The sequence below is a fragment of the Podarcis raffonei genome, chromosome 11 (genome assembly GCF_027172205.1).
Source record: "Podarcis raffonei isolate rPodRaf1 chromosome 11, rPodRaf1.pri, whole genome shotgun sequence".
In the NCBI taxonomy this organism is placed as follows: domain Eukaryota; kingdom Metazoa; phylum Chordata; class Lepidosauria; order Squamata; family Lacertidae; genus Podarcis; species Podarcis raffonei.
In genome coordinates, this window is record NC_070612.1 from 14,137,053 (window position 1) to 14,154,616 (window position 17,564).

General features: G+C 42.8%; 1 protein-coding gene across 5 annotated transcripts in view; it reads left to right on the forward strand.

Annotated features, from left to right (window-relative positions):
- Positions 1 to 17,564, forward strand: part of WDR7 (WD repeat domain 7) — a 220,620-nt gene that overhangs the window by 24,245 nt on the left and 178,811 nt on the right. For 3 of the 5 annotated variants that reach the window (XM_053407606.1, XM_053407608.1, XM_053407610.1), the window contains 8 exons: positions 389 to 534; positions 1,766 to 1,880; positions 2,346 to 2,487; positions 4,717 to 4,968; positions 5,898 to 6,118; positions 6,702 to 6,897; positions 7,600 to 7,814; positions 16,745 to 17,511. In XM_053407606.1, coding sequence (XP_053263581.1) covers positions 389 to 534; positions 1,766 to 1,880; positions 2,346 to 2,487; positions 4,717 to 4,968; positions 5,898 to 6,118; positions 6,702 to 6,897; positions 7,600 to 7,814; positions 16,745 to 17,511 — 2,054 coding nt within the window. The remainder of the gene's footprint in view (positions 1 to 388; positions 535 to 1,765; positions 1,881 to 2,345; positions 2,488 to 4,716; positions 4,969 to 5,897; positions 6,119 to 6,701; positions 6,898 to 7,599; positions 7,815 to 16,744; positions 17,512 to 17,564) is intronic. The other 2 variants (XM_053407607.1, XM_053407609.1) reach the window with 1 other exon arrangement.

A 17,564-nucleotide genomic window follows, 5' to 3' on the forward strand; every position in this document is an offset into this window, starting at 1 on the left:
CACAAAGCTAAAACATTCATTTTCCACCAGGCTTTTGACCCAATGAGCCGAAAAGTTTTACAAATCTCTTTATTTATGTCTCTCCATTGACTGTGACCTTTTTTTATCTACTGTTTTAAAGATAATTTGTATCTTAAAGATGTGTGCTGTCTTGGGCAGTTTGTCTTTAAATGGATATAGATCTTTTAATAAACAAAATATTTCTTTTAGTTACTAGTAAGATCAGCTAGAGTCAATTACAGTTCATGCTATATTTAGGGGATCCATTTTTAATTTGTTCCCTTTGTATCTAAAAAGTACAGGGAGTTGCTGAGTTCTTAACTATCCAACTACAGGGCAGAATTTATGATACAGTGATGGGTTTTTGTTATGTGATTATTTTCTTTAGGTGTTTGATGCTGGTGATTATTCCCTGTTATGCTCAGTCCCCAGTGAGAATGGGCAGACATGGACAGGTGGCGATTTTGTATCAGCGGACAAAGTAATCATATGGACAGAAGATGGTCAAAGTCTTATATATAAACTGCCAGCCAGGTACACAGGGACAAAGGGTTTCACTTTTAAATGTTTCATTTAAAGCAGGGGTCAGCAAACTTTTTCAGCAGGGGACTGGTCCACTGTCCCTCAGACCTTGTGGGGGGCCGGACTATATTTTGAAAAAAATATATGAATGAATTCCTATGCCCCACAAATAACCCAGAGATGCATTTTAAATAAAAGGACACATTCTACTCATGTAAAAACACGCTGATTCCCAGACCGTCCACGGGCCGGATTTAGAAGGCGATTGTGCTGTATCTGGCCCCCGGGCCTTAGTTTGCCTGCCCATGATTTAAAGAGACATTCCTCCATGCTATTGGTTTAGAACAAAAATAGGTGATGTTAACAAACTGAATACCAAAGCACAGTCGGATCCTGGCTTCTTTAAACTAAATTGTGGCTGGGGAAAACCAAAGTTCCCTCACTTTGGAAATTGTGGGGAACTGTGGTTAGTTCTAAAACGGAAGGTTTCGAACTCTCTGCATGTGGGACGGGAGGGGAAGCATAATTGGGCACGCTTTCCTCTGCAATGCTAAATGAAGGTTGAATGTAAATGGAATTTACAGTTAAAAGGCTGAAAGACGGAAAAAGTTCATACTGTCCATATGTTTGCATTCATGAAGGCTCTGCCTTGCTCAGTAAAACATATGGACTGCTTTCAGTTATACCTCCCTGCCAAGATAAGGCTTTCTGATTCAGTGGAGTCTTCTGTTAACAGAAGTAGGGAAGGAGGTATTTTTCCTGATTTCCCCCTGTGCCTTACTACATGTATTCTAAAGGGTTGGGGGAACTGTATGAGAACAGTTTAGTAATTGGCAAGGAGGGCTGCAAGAGAGAGGGAGGAATTTGTAAACAATACATCTCCCTACCCACCACTGTTCAGCTCTTTGAAGCCTCTGCTGGAGGAACACAATTGGATGCAACACTATGTGATTAGCCTCTGTGGATTCTTTTGGCATAAAATGACAGGGACAAGCATTCTGTGCGAGAAGTGGCCCGTTAAATAAGTACTGTATAAGAACCTGGAGGAGGTTCTACAGACCATTCCACCTCTGAGCCATTGATGTCGACTTAGTAGGTCAAACTAGCTCCTGAAGCAAATGAAGGAGCCTCAGCTCATACCTTGCTATGTAGCCTGTGACCAATACATGTACACTGAAGCTGTGAGATTAAGCTTGTTATGTTTTGCCGTCTTTATATGTGTATGTGTGGCTCTCCTCCGCAGTTGCTTGCCAGCTAGTGATTCATTTCGCAGTGATGTTGGAAAAGTTGTTGAAAATCTAAATCCCCCTCAACTCCACTGTGTTGTGGACAGAGCAGTGGAGAAATCAGATAAACAGGTAAGACTTTATTTGGGTTGCTGCAGTGCTCACAGCAAGGGGGCATGTTAGTTAAACGCTGTGTGGACAGTCTTGCAATGAACATATTGAAACTGACTTTCCCAGCCACAAGTCTCTTATGACTGGAAGGGTCTGTCTAAGCCAGGGTTTCCTCAAACTGTTTTTGGACTACAATTCCCATCATCCCTGACCACTGGTCCTGCTAGCTAGGGATGATGGGAGTTGTAGTCCCAAAAACCAGCTGTAGCCGCAAGTTTTGGAAACGCCAATCTAAGCACTCAGGTGTGGCTTGCCCCAACCCATTTTACCTTAAATTGTTTAACTGCAGATGCTGAGAATCATACCTGAGACCTCCATGTATTCACCAAGAGCTGTGTAAAACTGTGATTCTGATGCTCAAGGTTGCCCTCTAGTTCTTCCTTTTTCTCTGAGATCACTCTGATGCCTGTTTCTCTTTTTTTGCAGTTATTAATCTGCCCTCCTGTGACTCGGTTCTTCTACGGCCGCAGAGAGTGCTTTCATAAACTGCTTATTCAGGGAGACTCCTCAGGGAGGCTCAGCATTTGGAGTATCCCAAATTCGCTTGACCATCCAAGTGTGACGGAAGGTAGCTACTTTGCAATTTACTTTTGCACGCATCTTCAGCGCAGACGTTTCCCTTTACAGTGGTACCTCGGGTTAAGTACTTGATTCGTTCCGGAGGTCCGTTCTTAACCTGAAACTGTTCTTAAACCTGTAGCAACACTTTAGCAAATGGGGCCTCCTGCTGCCACCACGCTGCTGGAGCACGATTTCTGTTCTCATCCTGAAGCAAAGTTCTTAACCTGAAGCACTATTTCTGGGTTAGTGGAGTCTGTAACATGAAGCGTACGTAACCTGAAGTGTATGTAACCCGAGGTACCACTGTATAAGACTGGTGCTCATTTCTGTAAAATCTAGCAAGTCTCCAAAAATCCTGGAAAAGCTTCGGCATGCATTGTCGCCATCCCTGTGGGAGTCTGTCGCTAGATTCCCCTGCACACAACTTAATCGCTCATCCTCTCTGTTTCAGTTACAAAGCAATTCATAAAAACCAAGCCCTAAAAGAATGGCTGTGTTTAGGCAGTTGTAATGTCTTGTGACACTTCAGACCTGAAAAAAGGGAGATTCTGGCATGAACATAATCTCTTGTGAGATGTTATTTGAAAATCACTCCCATTGAAAATAAGTATTCTTCATCAGATGTGCAAAGCAAGAAATCTGTCAAGTGTAATACATGCAGGCAGGCGTGGTGAGAATAAAGGATAGAAACACATCCTGAAATGAAGGGTGGCATACATGAGAAAGACACTTAGATAAAGAAGTAATTAAACTTTATTCTAATAATCCTTTCTGAGGTGTAACAATGAGTTCTGAATTTTCAAGATTAAAAAAGCAGCCTCTCTTTCATGGTAATCTAATGTTAGTATGAACTTGGGTCTGCAATATTTAGCCTGTTTTATAGGTTAGATTAAGTTATAGATGGGTAGCTTGGTTTAAAAAGGTCACTCCAATTAATCAGGCCATAGAGGAGCTGTTGTTTTAGAAAACCCACCTTATTCTTAATAGGGGAGCTCTTTGCAAAAACATATCGGAAGAGGCATTCTAATGGTGTGCGAAAGGGAAGGCATATAGCAGGACAGTGTCTGCGATGACTTTTGCAGTCATCTAAAATAATGTTCCTTTTCTTCACAGTTGTTTTTCGTGTACAAATGTGTGCAGATTTAATAGATTAAATTCCAAATGATGAATTGATTAAGATTTCTTTAATCAGAGCACAATTCTAATTGTAGATCGCAGTGTTCTGCCTCCCACTTTCCCTAACCAGCACCTCTCTTTTAAAGTGTGCTGGGGGTGATATTTGTGTGTGTGTGTGTTTCAGGTTTCCCTATAACCCTCTGGAGTAGATTGGGTAAGGGGGTTGTGTTGGGAGGGGAAAGGAAATCCTCTTGCACAGGCAGAAGTCCTTGTGCTAACAGGATGACTTCATTGGGTACACTAGAGATAGGAAGGCCTGGGGGGAAACTGGGAAAATTGGGGGGGGCAGGTTTTTCCCAGTTTTTCCCAATGCTGTTTTTTCCCCAGAAAAAAAACCCCAAAAAACCACACCCCCAACAATTTGATATAGTTTGAATATTCCACACACTTCTTTTCCAATTTTGGCCATGGAAAAAATCTGTTACCCCCCCCCCCAATTTTTCTGGGTTTTTTCCAGGCCTTCCCATCTCTAGGTACAACCAAATAGGTCCACTCCGAGTATTACAATATTGTTTGTTGTGATTTTACTAAATCTTCAAAATAATCCCACAAACACGGCTAACCTGGAAAACATTTTACTAGTGTACATACCAATATTGGTAACCTGCAGCATCATAGAAAGGAAGAAGCCCCAGTTTGTGAATACCGTATTTCTTGCTCTATAAGACGCACTCCCCCCCCCCAAAAAAGTAAGGTGAAATGTGTTTGCGTCTTATGGAGCGAATGCAGGCTGCGCAGCTTTCGCTTAAGCTAGGAGAGCAAGATGGATCGGTGTGCACCAATTCCTCTTGCTCTCCTGGCTTCAAGGATAGCCGCCCGAAGCCTCCTTCTCTAAAACTAGGTACGTCTTATGGTCGGGTGCGTCTTATACAGCGAAAAATACGGCAATTTCCCAGATTTGTCACCCATATGTGATCCTTACTGTGGACAACCAGGCAGGGGCCGTTTCCAAACATGGTTTTGTAAGGGTTAGCTTAACTGAAAAGCATTTAGAACACTTGTACTTTTACAGCACTTTATTCTGAGCATTTCGTTTTATTCCTTTGTTTGTTCTTTAAAGCAGGATTGAAAGTGACAACTTCCACTTCCCTGCAAGAAGCGTTCACCAAACTTGCTCCTCGTCCTGCTGGAATTATAGATCAGCTGAGCTTCATGCCCAATAGCGATGAGCCGCTTAAAGTGACGGCAAGTGTATATATCCCTGCGCATGGACGCCTGGTTTGTGGCCGTGAAGATGGAAGCATTATTATTGTACCGGCAACTCAAACCGCTATAGTTCAGCTCCTGCAAGATGAGCACGTGCGCAGAAGGGGTGTGTGAGCAATCGTTAAAAGTGTGCCTTGAAATGTGGTGTTGAAGCATTTTATTTGCTCTGCTGGTATTTGAAGAGGGCATTGCGATGTAGTGGTTCTTCTGGCTTAGGGGTGTCTTCCTGCATCTGTTAAAATAGTTAAACAAACACAGGCACTTACTTTCAGAATCAAATGATATATGTGAGTGCTTTTGGTCCCACTTCTGAATTGTGTTACTGTGCCCTAGAAAGTGGAAGGTATAAACATTGCATTTACAAATGCAGAGCATTGGAGTGCAGTTTGCAACTCTGCTGGTAAAACCATCCAAAGACTCCCTAAATGGGCCATAAAAAGGTCTATTATGGGTGTGTGTTTTGCTGAATGGATGTGACAACAGTTTGTTTTGGGTTTGCTTAGTTGTTTAGTTGTGTCCGACTCTTCGTGACCCCATGGACCAGAGCACTCCAGGCACTCCTGTCTTCCACTGCCTCCTGCAGTTTGGTCAGGCTCATGTTTGTAGCTTCGAGAACACTGTCCAACCATCTCATCCTCTGTTGTCCCCTTCTTTTTGTGCCCGCCATCTTTCCCAACATCAGGGTCTTTTCCAGGGAGTCTTCTCTTCTCATGAGGTGGCCAAAGTCTTGGAGCCTCATCTTCAGGATCTGTCCTTCCAGTGAGCACTCAGGGCTGATTTCCTTAAGAATGGATACGTTTGATCTTCTTGCAGTCCATGGGACTCTCAAGAGTCTCCTCCAGCACCATAACTCAAAAGCATCAATTCTTCGGTGATCAGCCTTCTTTATGGTCCAGCTCTCACTGTTTTGGGTTATCAGTAGTAATTATCATGGGCCTGCCGCTATGCATTTGTTTTTCTGATACTGAAATCCTTAAAATGACATTCATACCCATTGCATGTTGTGGTTTTTGTGTCTCCTCCCTAACTTTTTAGGTTGGCCACCCCACAGAACTCTGCGTGGCCATCGGAACAAAGTCACCTGCTTGCTGTATCCCCACCAAGTCTCTACTCGTTACGACCAAAGATACCTGGTGTCAGGCGGCGTGGATTTTTCCGTCATTATCTGGGACATCTTTTCTGGAGAAATGAAACACATCTTCTGTGTGCACGGTGGGGAAATCACGCAACTTTTGGTCCCTCCGGAAAACTGCAGTGTAAGTTGGTGAATGCCTGTGTGATGGACAGCAGAGCCAGACCAGGGTCTGGTGGCGCAGCCCCCCCCCCCAAATTACACCAGAGCGCTGGAGCCCATTGCTGATTGGCTACAAAGTCAGTGAGTCACAGAAGGGGGAGGAGCAGCACTTAGGGAGGGAGGATAAAAAGGGGAAGTTTCTGAGGGAGAGAGTTAGATAGGGCTACGGTTCAGGTTAAGAGAGAGGACTTGATTTGAGATGAGAGATAGGGAGTAGGATAGGATTTGACTGAGGGAGAACTGGTTCTGGGTTAAGTTAAACATCTACACTGAGGAGACTATCCAGAGCAGGAGGACAGAGCTTAAGCCAGTGCGCAGTGCAATGGCTTTTAAACAGAAGTAGTTTGGGTTTCAACTGTACAGTATTTGGGATTCATGTGCGTCTCTCTCCTGCTCAAACATTCAAGGGGTTTCCATGATATCCAGCTTCTTGCATCTGATGGCTTACCGACTAAATAAATGACAAGTACATTGTTTTTAAGATTCAGTGGATTTGCAGCTAAAAGATATATGACAATTGAAAAATATTATTTCCTCCTTTTCAGTCGAGAGTCCAGCACTGTGTTTGCTCTGTTGCCAGTGACCACTCAGTAGGACTTCTGAGCTTACGGGAGAAAAAGTGTATCATGTTAGCTTCCCGGCACCTCTTTCCTATTCAAGTCATCAAGTGGAGACCATCAGATGACTACCTAGTTGTGGGCTGTTCAGATGGCTCTGTGTATGTCTGGCAGATGGATACTGGTAAGAGAAACTGTGTAAGAAGGGACTTAATAATTTCAGGCGTACCCTTTAGCAATGTAGAAGGTAGCTTAGCAGCTCCATCCAATTTTAAATTTTGGAAAGGTTATTACTTGTGCATTATCCTGCCAAATAAATCTACTTCGGGAAACATATATGCAAAGCTGCAGTGAATTAGGGGTTATTTGGCTATGAAATGCATGATAAAAGGGGAAATGGCTGACTTGTCCTATTTGCCTTTCTGCTTTTATTATAGAAGACAAATCATTAGTAACTTTGGGTGGGATTCAACTAATGAGTTCTGTCACCCAAAGGGTTTCTGCTTATGCAATGGGACTTCCTCCTCTGCTCCCCAGTTTGCCCCTGTGCCCTCCAAAATTGGCTCGGAAGGAATTATAATACTAACTCAAGAGTTTTGTGCAAGCACAAAATTGCCTGGAGCTCATTCTTCATAGTGTAGTTTACAAAGTATGCTGTCTTGCAAGAAAATCACGGGAAGTGCATCGCTGAACAGCTAGGCCGTATTGAGCCAAAACTTCACAAGAGAAGGAAAGTTAACTACTCTTAACTTTCCTTCTCTTGTGAAGTTTTGGCTCAGTACGGCCTAGCTGCTCCTATTCCATTAACTTCAATATACCTTTGTAATGTTTTGAATGCATTTTAACTACAGCCAGTTCGCCCCTCGCCCCTTTCTATCTTCTTAAGGTGCTCTTGATCGCTGCGTTATGGGAATAACAGCCGTGGAGATCCTGAATGCCTGTGATGAGGCTGTGCCTGCCGCAGTCGATTCCCTCAGCCATCCCGCTGTCAACTTAAAGCAGGCCATGACTCGACGTAGCCTTGCGGCACTGAAAAACATGGCCCATCAGAAGCTCCAGACTCTTGCCACAAACCTCCTGGCCTCCGATTCAGCTGACAAAGTAAGCCTTGGTTGCGTCTTGTTAATACACATGCTAGCAAAATGCCTGCTGTCAGGACCGGTTGTGTGTTGAGGGAGGCCCTGTGTATTGCAAGGAATCCATAAGATGGTGGTCACAAAGGTCTTGGCAGCATCCCAGCCACATCCTACTCCTTTGGCTTCGGGTGAAGTGACTGAAGAGGAGACAGAATCGGCCTGGGACCATCTGGGCTTGCTGACCTTGTCCTTGGCTTGTGCTTCCTTTGCAGTAGCAGAATGTGTGGTGGCCGGCTGCCATGGCCAGACTCCTCGGCCAGCTGCAGCTCTGAGGAGGAGATCTGAAAAGTGGCCTGAGGTGGCTGTGGGGCTCTGAACATCTGCCCAGAGCTCCACCGATAACAGCACCACTGGTTGCCATTCATTTATGTTGGAGGAAGTGAAGGGGCACATAGCCCTCTGTGCATGGTAGCAGTCATAAATCCCTATCTGGATGTGTGTGGAGGAATGTTTTGTAGGAACAAAGGAGGCTGCCATATACTCAGTCAGACCATTGATCCAGTGTTGCCTACACCATCTTTGGCTATGCTTGTGGTTAGTCACACTTCTCTGAAGTCTCTCAGCCCCACTCACCTCACAGAGTGTTTGTTGTGGGGGAGGAAGGGAAAGGAGAATGTTAGCCGCTTTGAGACTCCTGAAAGGGAGTGATAAAGCGGGATATCAAATCCAAACTCTTCTTCTTCTTCTTCTAGTGGGGAGAGAGCTTAGCCATGAGTCTGGGTACAGATAGCATACTTGCCCAAACTTTGGCTTAGCCCAGTATGGCATGTGAATTCTTCTCCAGGAGCCTGCACGTTCTCTCTTTTGTTTGGCTCCATCTTTTGTACCTTGCTTTCCAGATGATAACTGAACATTCTTGTCTGATGGATTAAAGATTTGGGAGTATCCTGGAAATGGTGAAATGAAAAACTACTAAGGTTTTGAGAAGTTAGAGAGTTCAGTACTCAGCTCGTGTTTTAGGGTCGCTGTATTTCGAAGAGCAAAAAAGAGAACACATTCGCTGACTTCTACTTTTAACTGTGGATCGCTATGACAACTCAACCAATTAAAAAGAGGATGTGTCCTGGAAAAAGAGGACATTTGGCAATACTTAATGTTTCTACCCTGAAACGGTTGATGCTGTAAGCATGGGCCTCTAAATTATGTACTAGGTGCTTTCAAACCCAGTCCGCCTTCCCACTACCACCCCGTGGTTAAAGTGTTTTACCTGATATATGGTGTTTTCTGGGTTTTTCTCCCTTTCTGTAATGTGAAAACTTGAGAGCCAGTGTGGTGTAGTGGTTAAGAGTGGTAGTCTCGTAATCTGGGGAACCGGGTTTGCGTCTCCGCTCCTCCACATGCAGCTGCTGGGTGACCTTGGGCCAGTCACACTTCTCTGAAGTCTCTCAGCCTCACTCACCTCACAGAGTGTTTGTTGTGGGGGAGGAAGGGAAAGGAGAATGTTAGCCGCTTTGAGACTCCTGAAGGGGAGTGAAAGGCGGGATATCAAATCCAAACTCCTCTTCTTCTTCAAGTATGGAAAGTGATATTCCAGCTGCAGCTGCCCCTTTTGAGAAGCCAGGATCCGAGAGTGAGTCCTACATATGGCTTGCAACTGTTATTGTTCCTTAGTTCACAAGGAAAACAATTGCAGAAGGAGGTTTGCATGTAGGGATCACAGCTTCATGAAAAATGCATTCCACGTGAACCACTAGGGATCAGCCTTGCCACTTTCCTTGCAGTGGGGGATTTGTTTCGCTACTGTGGTGTAGAAATTTCTCATCTCTTGGGAGGGGGGGAATTGGGCATGAGGAACTTCCCTTAATGGCTTTGGCTTTTGGCTACAGTAAAGGAGCAGTCGTAGATGGGAGTAGATGGAGGATCCTAATAGCTAGTTTTATGGGCAATTTTAAAGTGAGAAAACTCTTCATAAATATTACAAATTATATATATATATATATTGCGGGAAATTGACTTCATGGCACAATGTCATGCAACTCCAAAAGTTAAAATCCCAGGCAAAATCTTTACGGTGTTCGAAATAAGGTTTCCTAACATGAGAGAGTAAAAATACAGAAGATGAGATTTAAAACTGGAAAGTGATTTGATATGCTGCCTTAGGCAAGCTTTTTATTAGTAAGGCAGATTATAGATGATATATTAAGATAAAAAAGTTACTTGTTTTAAAATATTATAGGAAGTTTTATATACTTTAGAATGCACCCTTGTTTATTATCCTACATTCCAATGTCTCCTGGCTGTTTATTGTAGTTCCGCCTTGAATTTTTACTAACAATAGATATTTTCCCTCCCCAAAGCCAGTACCTTTTTTCACTAAACTGAAAATTCAAGCTGTAATGCATTCTGTTAGGACTGCCCTTGAAAACTGTTCAGAAACTTCAACTGGCCCAGAACCTGATCTGGTTTATTCAGACGGAACCACAGTACATCAGTTCTGCCTATGACCACATTATGGTGTTGATGCTTACCTTTTAAGCCTAAATGGCGTGAGGTCTAGATACATGAAGGAGTGTCATCTCCCATATTGATCTTCCTCAGCGTTAAGATTATCAGAGGCAACCCTTCTCCATGATTCATCTATTGACACTATGCACGTACCAAACAGAGGGCCTTCTCTGTGGTGGCCCACCAACTTTGGAATGCGCAAGAGAGGCATGCTCTGTGACAACACTACATTCCTTTCAGCACTGGGTTAAAACCTTTTGATCTGCAGAAGCACTTAAAATTACTGCGTTTTTAGTTGCTTTTATGTTTTTCATATTGCATTGTGGGTTTTAAAATTATTACATGTATAAAAAAAGGTAAAGGTAAAGGACCCCTGACAGTTAAGTCCAGTCGCAGACGACTCTGGGGTTGCGGCGCTCATCGTGCTTTACTGGCCGAGGGAGCCGGTGTTTGTCCACAGACAGTTTTTCCAGGTCATGTGGCCAGCATGACTAAGCCACTTCTGGTGCAACGGAACACCGAAACCAGAGCAGCGCACGGGAACACTGTTTACCTTCCCGCCGGAGCAGTACATATTTATCTACTTGCACTTTGGGGCGTGCTTTCGAACTGCTAGATTGGCAGGAGCTGGGACCGAGCAACGGGAGCTCACTCCGTCGCGGGGATTCGAACTGCCAACCTTCTGATCGGCAAGCCCAAGATGCTCAGTGGTTTAGACCACAGTGCCACCCGCATCCTATCATTTTTTTAAAAAAGGATAAGGCATGCTTTCATTCTTATTGGGCCATTACATGTATACTGGCCCAATAACAATGAAAGCATGGCTTATCCTTTTAAAAAAAAAAAAATGAAATCACTGCTAGCACTTTCCTACTTGCTCTGCCAAACTAATGCAAGGTCGCAGAATCCAGTGAGGGCTGGTAGAACAGAGGTCCTGTGCATTTCCCCTGATTGGTTGGATCTGAGTACAGCATTCCTATTCTTGGTTTCTCTGTTTGGGATTTTTATTTATTTATTAATAAAAGGTTGTGTTCCTTGAGTGTTATGAAGGTAGGCCATGATAGTTTATGCCAATATCTGGGTAAATCTCATAGACACAAGGGATTAGGCTTCCCAGGGAAAGATTTTGGTGCTTTGTGTTCACAATGAACAAGTGCATGGACATGCATACATCCATTTATTTTGTATTTGTCTTTGTTTTGATGAAGAATTTCCCTTTTCCTTTTCACACAATGTACAATAGCCCCAGCAGTCTCCTACACCCAAATAAGAATGTATACCAATATTTAGCTACATGATGACATTTCCACAGAGATTTAAAAAGATAATAATTAATAGATATCTTCTGTAGTGATACTAATTCCTACTCATACTAACTTTATCAAACAAATGGCTAAGGCTCATGATAACCTGATGTAGTGATTGTATTTTGGTACAAACATTTTAGAACTGTGTTGGCCATATATAAAAGTATACTGAGACGTTCTGTAGTATTATTTTGAACAAAGGGTTGCCTTGCTTTCTAATCAGGTTTGACAGAAGGACAGCAGAGGGCATCAGAGATCCACTTTTTGTTAAGAGTCATATTTTCCCCCATGGATTTTATGGTTGGTATTCATAAAATAGGGCAGTTCTGTGTTTTTGCAGTCCCCCAGTTTTATATAGATTTTATCCCTGTTTAAAATCAGTGAGTCCACTCATGTGAAACTGACCAGTACTAGGATTGCTATCAGGTTTGACTAATCCATCATATTTCCAATTCTAGCATTCCAGTTTGCTGCCTTATTCCTTGTGTCAAAATGATTTTAATAGGGTAACAAATTCAAATGGCAGAAAATGTGTATGTGCACTTTGCCTTTAAACGTATTAGAGCTGGTTTGCTACAGGTCCCAAAACTAGTGTTGTATGGATGAACATTTTTAAGAGAAAAGTAGCTTCTTAAGCCATTTATGCCTTCCATCTTGCTTTAATTCCTTCTGTATTTAGGATAATTAAACTAAAGAAGTAGAACTTTAAGAAACAAGTTCTTATCAATGTTTCGGATAATTGCGTCTTGCCTTGATAAGCTGACCTGTGTATGAGCCATGTGAACACACACACACACACACACACACGAGTCAACTATAGCCTCCCATTTTGTATGAATCAGAACTAGCTAACTGCTTTGGAACTGCTCTGAGGTCTGTGGATGAAGGGTGGTATACAAATAAATATAATAAAATTTTTAATAAAGAATATGAATCCAACTCCAGACTCTAGCTTCATATACTGCCTCATTCAAAAATCGTTAATCGTAGTTTGTCAAATGTTATGCAGGCATCCCTCAAATTGCATGGGGTTGTGTACTGGGTCATTGTGGGCTTGTGTGAAATCGCGTGCAATTCAAACACCCCATTCTGCCTCCGCTGTGTCTTGCGCCACCCCTGTCCCCACCCTTTTAGTGACATATTTTGTGATGTTTCCAAGTCACTTCTGGGTTTGGTGCCGTGTGTGTGCACAATCACACACATATTGGTCTTACCTAAAACAGGAGTTGCCTGTATTTCAGAAATTTCATACAAATAATTTTAAAACAATCAAAATCACCGTTTCCCAATTTTGGATGAAATGGGATGGTATAGTTGCCATTGATGGCCCATTTCATGGTAAGGTTTGATAATGGCAGTTCTCCTTTGCAATGGTGAGGGAGCTATTAAGGTTGGTCACTGTGAGAACTGATAGGTGGGCATTTGATCTGATCCAACAGGGCTTTCTTATAAAGATATTTATTAAAATTTTCCATTGCAATACATTAAAAAATCAAAAAAGAAAAAAGAAAAAAGTTTAAAAACACATAGAATTCACAATCCTTATTTTCAATAACATATTTCCCTGACTTCCCCACACCTCCCCCTCTTGTATTCCAATTCAAATTGTTGGTTCAACAAGTTCTTATCCCTAATTTTTAACCTTTTTATATTTAGTTCATTTTAAAAAACCAATTTTGCCTTATAAACATCAATAGTAATACATCAGTACTTATTCTTAAAATCTTTTTCTAAAGTCGGCCTAAATTCCCTTCCACGATTTCCTCGATTCTCAGACAGATAACAAAAATAAAAACAAAGCAGATTATAATTATACACCCTTTGGATTCCTAAAATCCCCACCCCCCCTTTCCCGGTTTCAATCCCCAACAAACGTCCATCAATCAATCTACTATCAGCCTGGAGATCTCACGTCCGAGGCTCTTAATTCTCTCTCGGTTCCTCTCTGCCGGTTTTTTTTGATAGTCCTTGGTATTAAACACCAAATCTCGGAGAAGCATTAGTCCACTAGGGTCCATGTTTCTTCCAGCCAGACCTCCATACTTAAAAGTGGAGCTTGAATCTTGTTTCTTACTCCTTTCAAGTCCAAATGTCCCCCAACAGGGCTTTCTTATGGTATATTCATAGAATCACAGAATTGTAGAGTTGGAAGGGACCCCGTAAGTCATCTAGTCCAACCCTCTGCAATGCAGGAACCTCAGCTAAAGCATCCATGACAGACGGCCATCCAAGCTCTGCTTGAAAACCTCCAAAGAAGGAGAGTCCACAACCTCCTGAGGGAATACGTTCCACTGTCAAGCAGCTTTTATTAAACCCTCACTGTCATTTTATCCAATTAAATCTTATCTAAGTAAACTTAAGAAGCAGAAACTGGTGGCTGGATTTGGTGCGTAAACTTGTCATTGCCGCGTGTAAAATAAACAAAAATGAAAATAGATGTGATGAGACGATCAACGGCTTGTTACAAGCTCTTAGATTTGTGTAGTTTGCAGAGAAGAGCGGTATAGCTGACAAACACCCCTTTGCCTCTGCGGCAAGTTCCCAGAAGTCCCTTCACTGCGAGGAGGTGAAAGGGGAAATTGACAAGAGGGTTGAAGCCTCTTGTCAGTTTCACCTCTCCAGCCTCCAGCTTCCAAGATTGTCAGTTTCACTGCTGCTCTTTGAAATCTTTCTGGCAGGTTCTGTGGAAATCTTGCTCGAGTTCAGAGAATTACCTGCAAAGGCTGCAAACCGAAGTGGTGAAACTGATGAGCTTTCTCCATCACCGCTATCGCCAGAGAGGCTCCTTCATTATAGGGGGTTTCCAATTCCCCCCCCCCCTTCTGTAGGAGTTTTGCCTTTTGTCAATTTCACCATTACCGTGAAGAGTCTTCGGCAGGCTCCCTGCGGAGGTGTGTGTGTAAGGGGGACTTGTCACTTTCACAGCTGCACTTTTCAGCCTTTTGCGTGAGGAATAGATAACATGCAGTGAGTGATGAACTTCCCAGGGCAGGTGGATGCATGCATGAACAGTTAAGCTCGTGTGGAGGGGGAAACACCCACTGTTTGGGATGGAGGAGGAACGCACGCATGCAGATAAATTGTTAGAAAACAGGAACTGGCCGTGCAATGTGCAGCTGAGGTCAGGAGCAGAGCATTGGGTTTCTTATAGTTAGCAAACATCTGGTTTGCTAACTTTTTTTTTGGAAGAGTGTTACACTTCTGATTTGAGTGTTACGTCGAGGTCTGCCTGTTTTGCTATTTATTTTGCGTTTTTGTTTTTGTGGCTCTTTTTATTTTGTTTTTGTGACTGCGTGGAACCCAGTTCAGGTACTGGGTGACTGCAGTACATTGTTTATTGCTTTCATTTAATGGATCAATGGTCTCATTAGATAGTAAAATCCATGTTAAATTGCTGTTTTAGGGGTTGTTTTTAAGAGTCTGGAATGGATTAATCCGTTTTGCATTACTTTCTGTGGGAAAGTGCACCTTGGTTTTGGAACACTTTGGTTTTAGAATGGACTTCCAGAACTGATTAAGTTTGAGAACCATGGTACCACTGTAGATAAATTTTGTTATGTATGTATGTATGTATGTATGTATGTATGTATAAATGCGTAGAATGGAAGCGAAGAGGCTCTAGAGTGCATGCAGACTGGAGAAACACAGCTTTGTGAAAATTCTAGGGGCTGGTTTGGGAACAGATACTGGTTTGGGAACAAGTGCTGAAGTTGAAGCTTTAAAAACTGTCAAGCTCTACACTTTCTTACCCTGCTTGGATTTTAAACGTGGCCCCTTGGGTACAATCTGAGGCAGGGCTTGAGAAGGGCAGGAACAGAGAGGATTTTCAAGCCTCCATCATAACCTTGACAGAGACCATCACAACATTTCTGCACAGGATGCATTGAAATTCATCAAACAAAATATAGCTAGGAGAATCTGATGATGCATTGTGTTCTTCTCCCCGCTCCAACCAACCACTGGAGACCAACTTGGTTTCCCATACAGTGTGAGCCCCTTCTTCGCCTGAAAATGTGTTTTGCATGGTGGTGGAAACAGAGATTGAAATTGACCTCCACTACTTAGCCCCCGCAAATGGGATTGGTATTGAAATCAGTCTAATTTGGCACAAGTTGAATGCGGCTTGCACTCTAGCATTGTCTGCTTTCATCATCCTCACTTCCTTGGCAGACCAAGGAAGGATGCACATGCTGTTGACTAGCAAGGTGAGGCTTTGAAGAGGTACAGGTTGATGGCCAAAGGCAGCATATTGTTCAAGGGGCTGAACTGAGCATCAAAGGAGCAGATCTTAAAAATGTGTGCACAGAATCAACAAAGAGTTACGTATCCCATTTAGTGCCAAACATAAATCTCTGGGGGTATTTAAGAGGCGTGTGTTTGTGCGTGCTAATTCATTATTTACTGTCTAAAGTGGCACTGGTAATTTTAACAATGAATTCAATAACTGCCCTGTGATCTTGCATTCCAAAGTGGGGAAGAAGGAGAAACCCTGTTACAGTTATAATCTGATTTCACACTTTACCTGTGAGCTCAATGGGGCCTCGACTTCTGAGTGGACATATATGGGAATGTGCTGTAAGTCTTCTTTAGACTTCCCAATGTAGATTGGCTCCGTGGCAGACAATGCTTTTCAATGTTTTATTTCTGTGAAGGGAGTCCTGCAAACACCTGTTTATCTACACATGTTCAAAAAAGGTGGGGAACTGTCCACGCCTTTGTCTTTTTCATACACGTATCTGTTTCTCTTGGATGAATTAATTTATTCCTTCCCTTGGGATCCTTGATAGACTTGGACACAGTTTGTACAAGTGCTACCATCACATAAAACCACGTGGATAACCCAACAGATGCGTGCTGGTTCCTAAATTTTTTTTTAAAAGCATGGGAAAATACAATTAACTGCTCAGCATATTTTTCAAAAATATGTTATACATATTGTTTTGGAGTGTTTCACATTTAATTATACTTTTTTTAAAGGAATCATATAGTAATCTTAAATCATTCACATTTCAAGTTTGCTGTTTGCTTGCTTTCAAATGCCACAACTCTTCTCCTATCCAAGATACCCAGGTTATGTTTTGCGCAAACTATTTGCAGAGTACTGCACAAGCCAGAGAAATAACTATTGCATGTTTTATTGCAGGGAAATTTGCCTAAGTACTCTCACAACTCTCTGATGGTTCAGGCCCTGAAGACTAACTTAACAGACCCAGATGTCCATGTGCTCTTCTTTGATGTAGAAGCTCTGATTATTCAACTGCTAACTGAAGAAGCCTCCAGGCCTAATACAGCCCTTATTTCCCCAGAGAATTTGCAGAAAGCATCTGGTAGTTCTGACAAAGGGAGCTCCTTCCTGGCTGGCAAACGAGCAGCGGTCCTGTTCCAGCAGGTCAAAGAAACAATCAAAGAGAACATAAAAGAACATCTCCTTGATGAGGACGAGGACGACGAAGAAGCCAGGCAGAGGAGAGAAGACAGCGATCCCGAGTACCGGTCCAGCAAATCTAAGCCCTTAACCCTCTTAGAATACAATCTAACCATGGACACAGCCAAGTTGTTTATGTCATGCCTTCATGCTTGGGGCTTGAACGGTGTTCTAGATGAGCTTTGCAGCGACCGCTTGGGGATGCTGAGACCTCACTGCTCCGTCTCTTTTGGCTTGCTCTCGAGAGGAGGCCACATGTCGCTGATGCTTCCCGGATACAATCAGCCCATAGGCAAGATGCCCTCCGTTGATGTGGAGGTAGGAAAGTCTGTATCTCCCACGGAGGGACATATCAGAGGAACATACGGCATATCACGCGCAGTAACTACTCAGCACCTCCTCTCCATTATCTCCTTGGCTAACACCTTGATGAGCATGACGAACGCAACATTTATTGGTGATCATATGAAGAAGGGACCAGTCAGGTACCTGTAGAAAAAAATAAACAAACCTATTTAATTTACCTCTTTCATCCTTT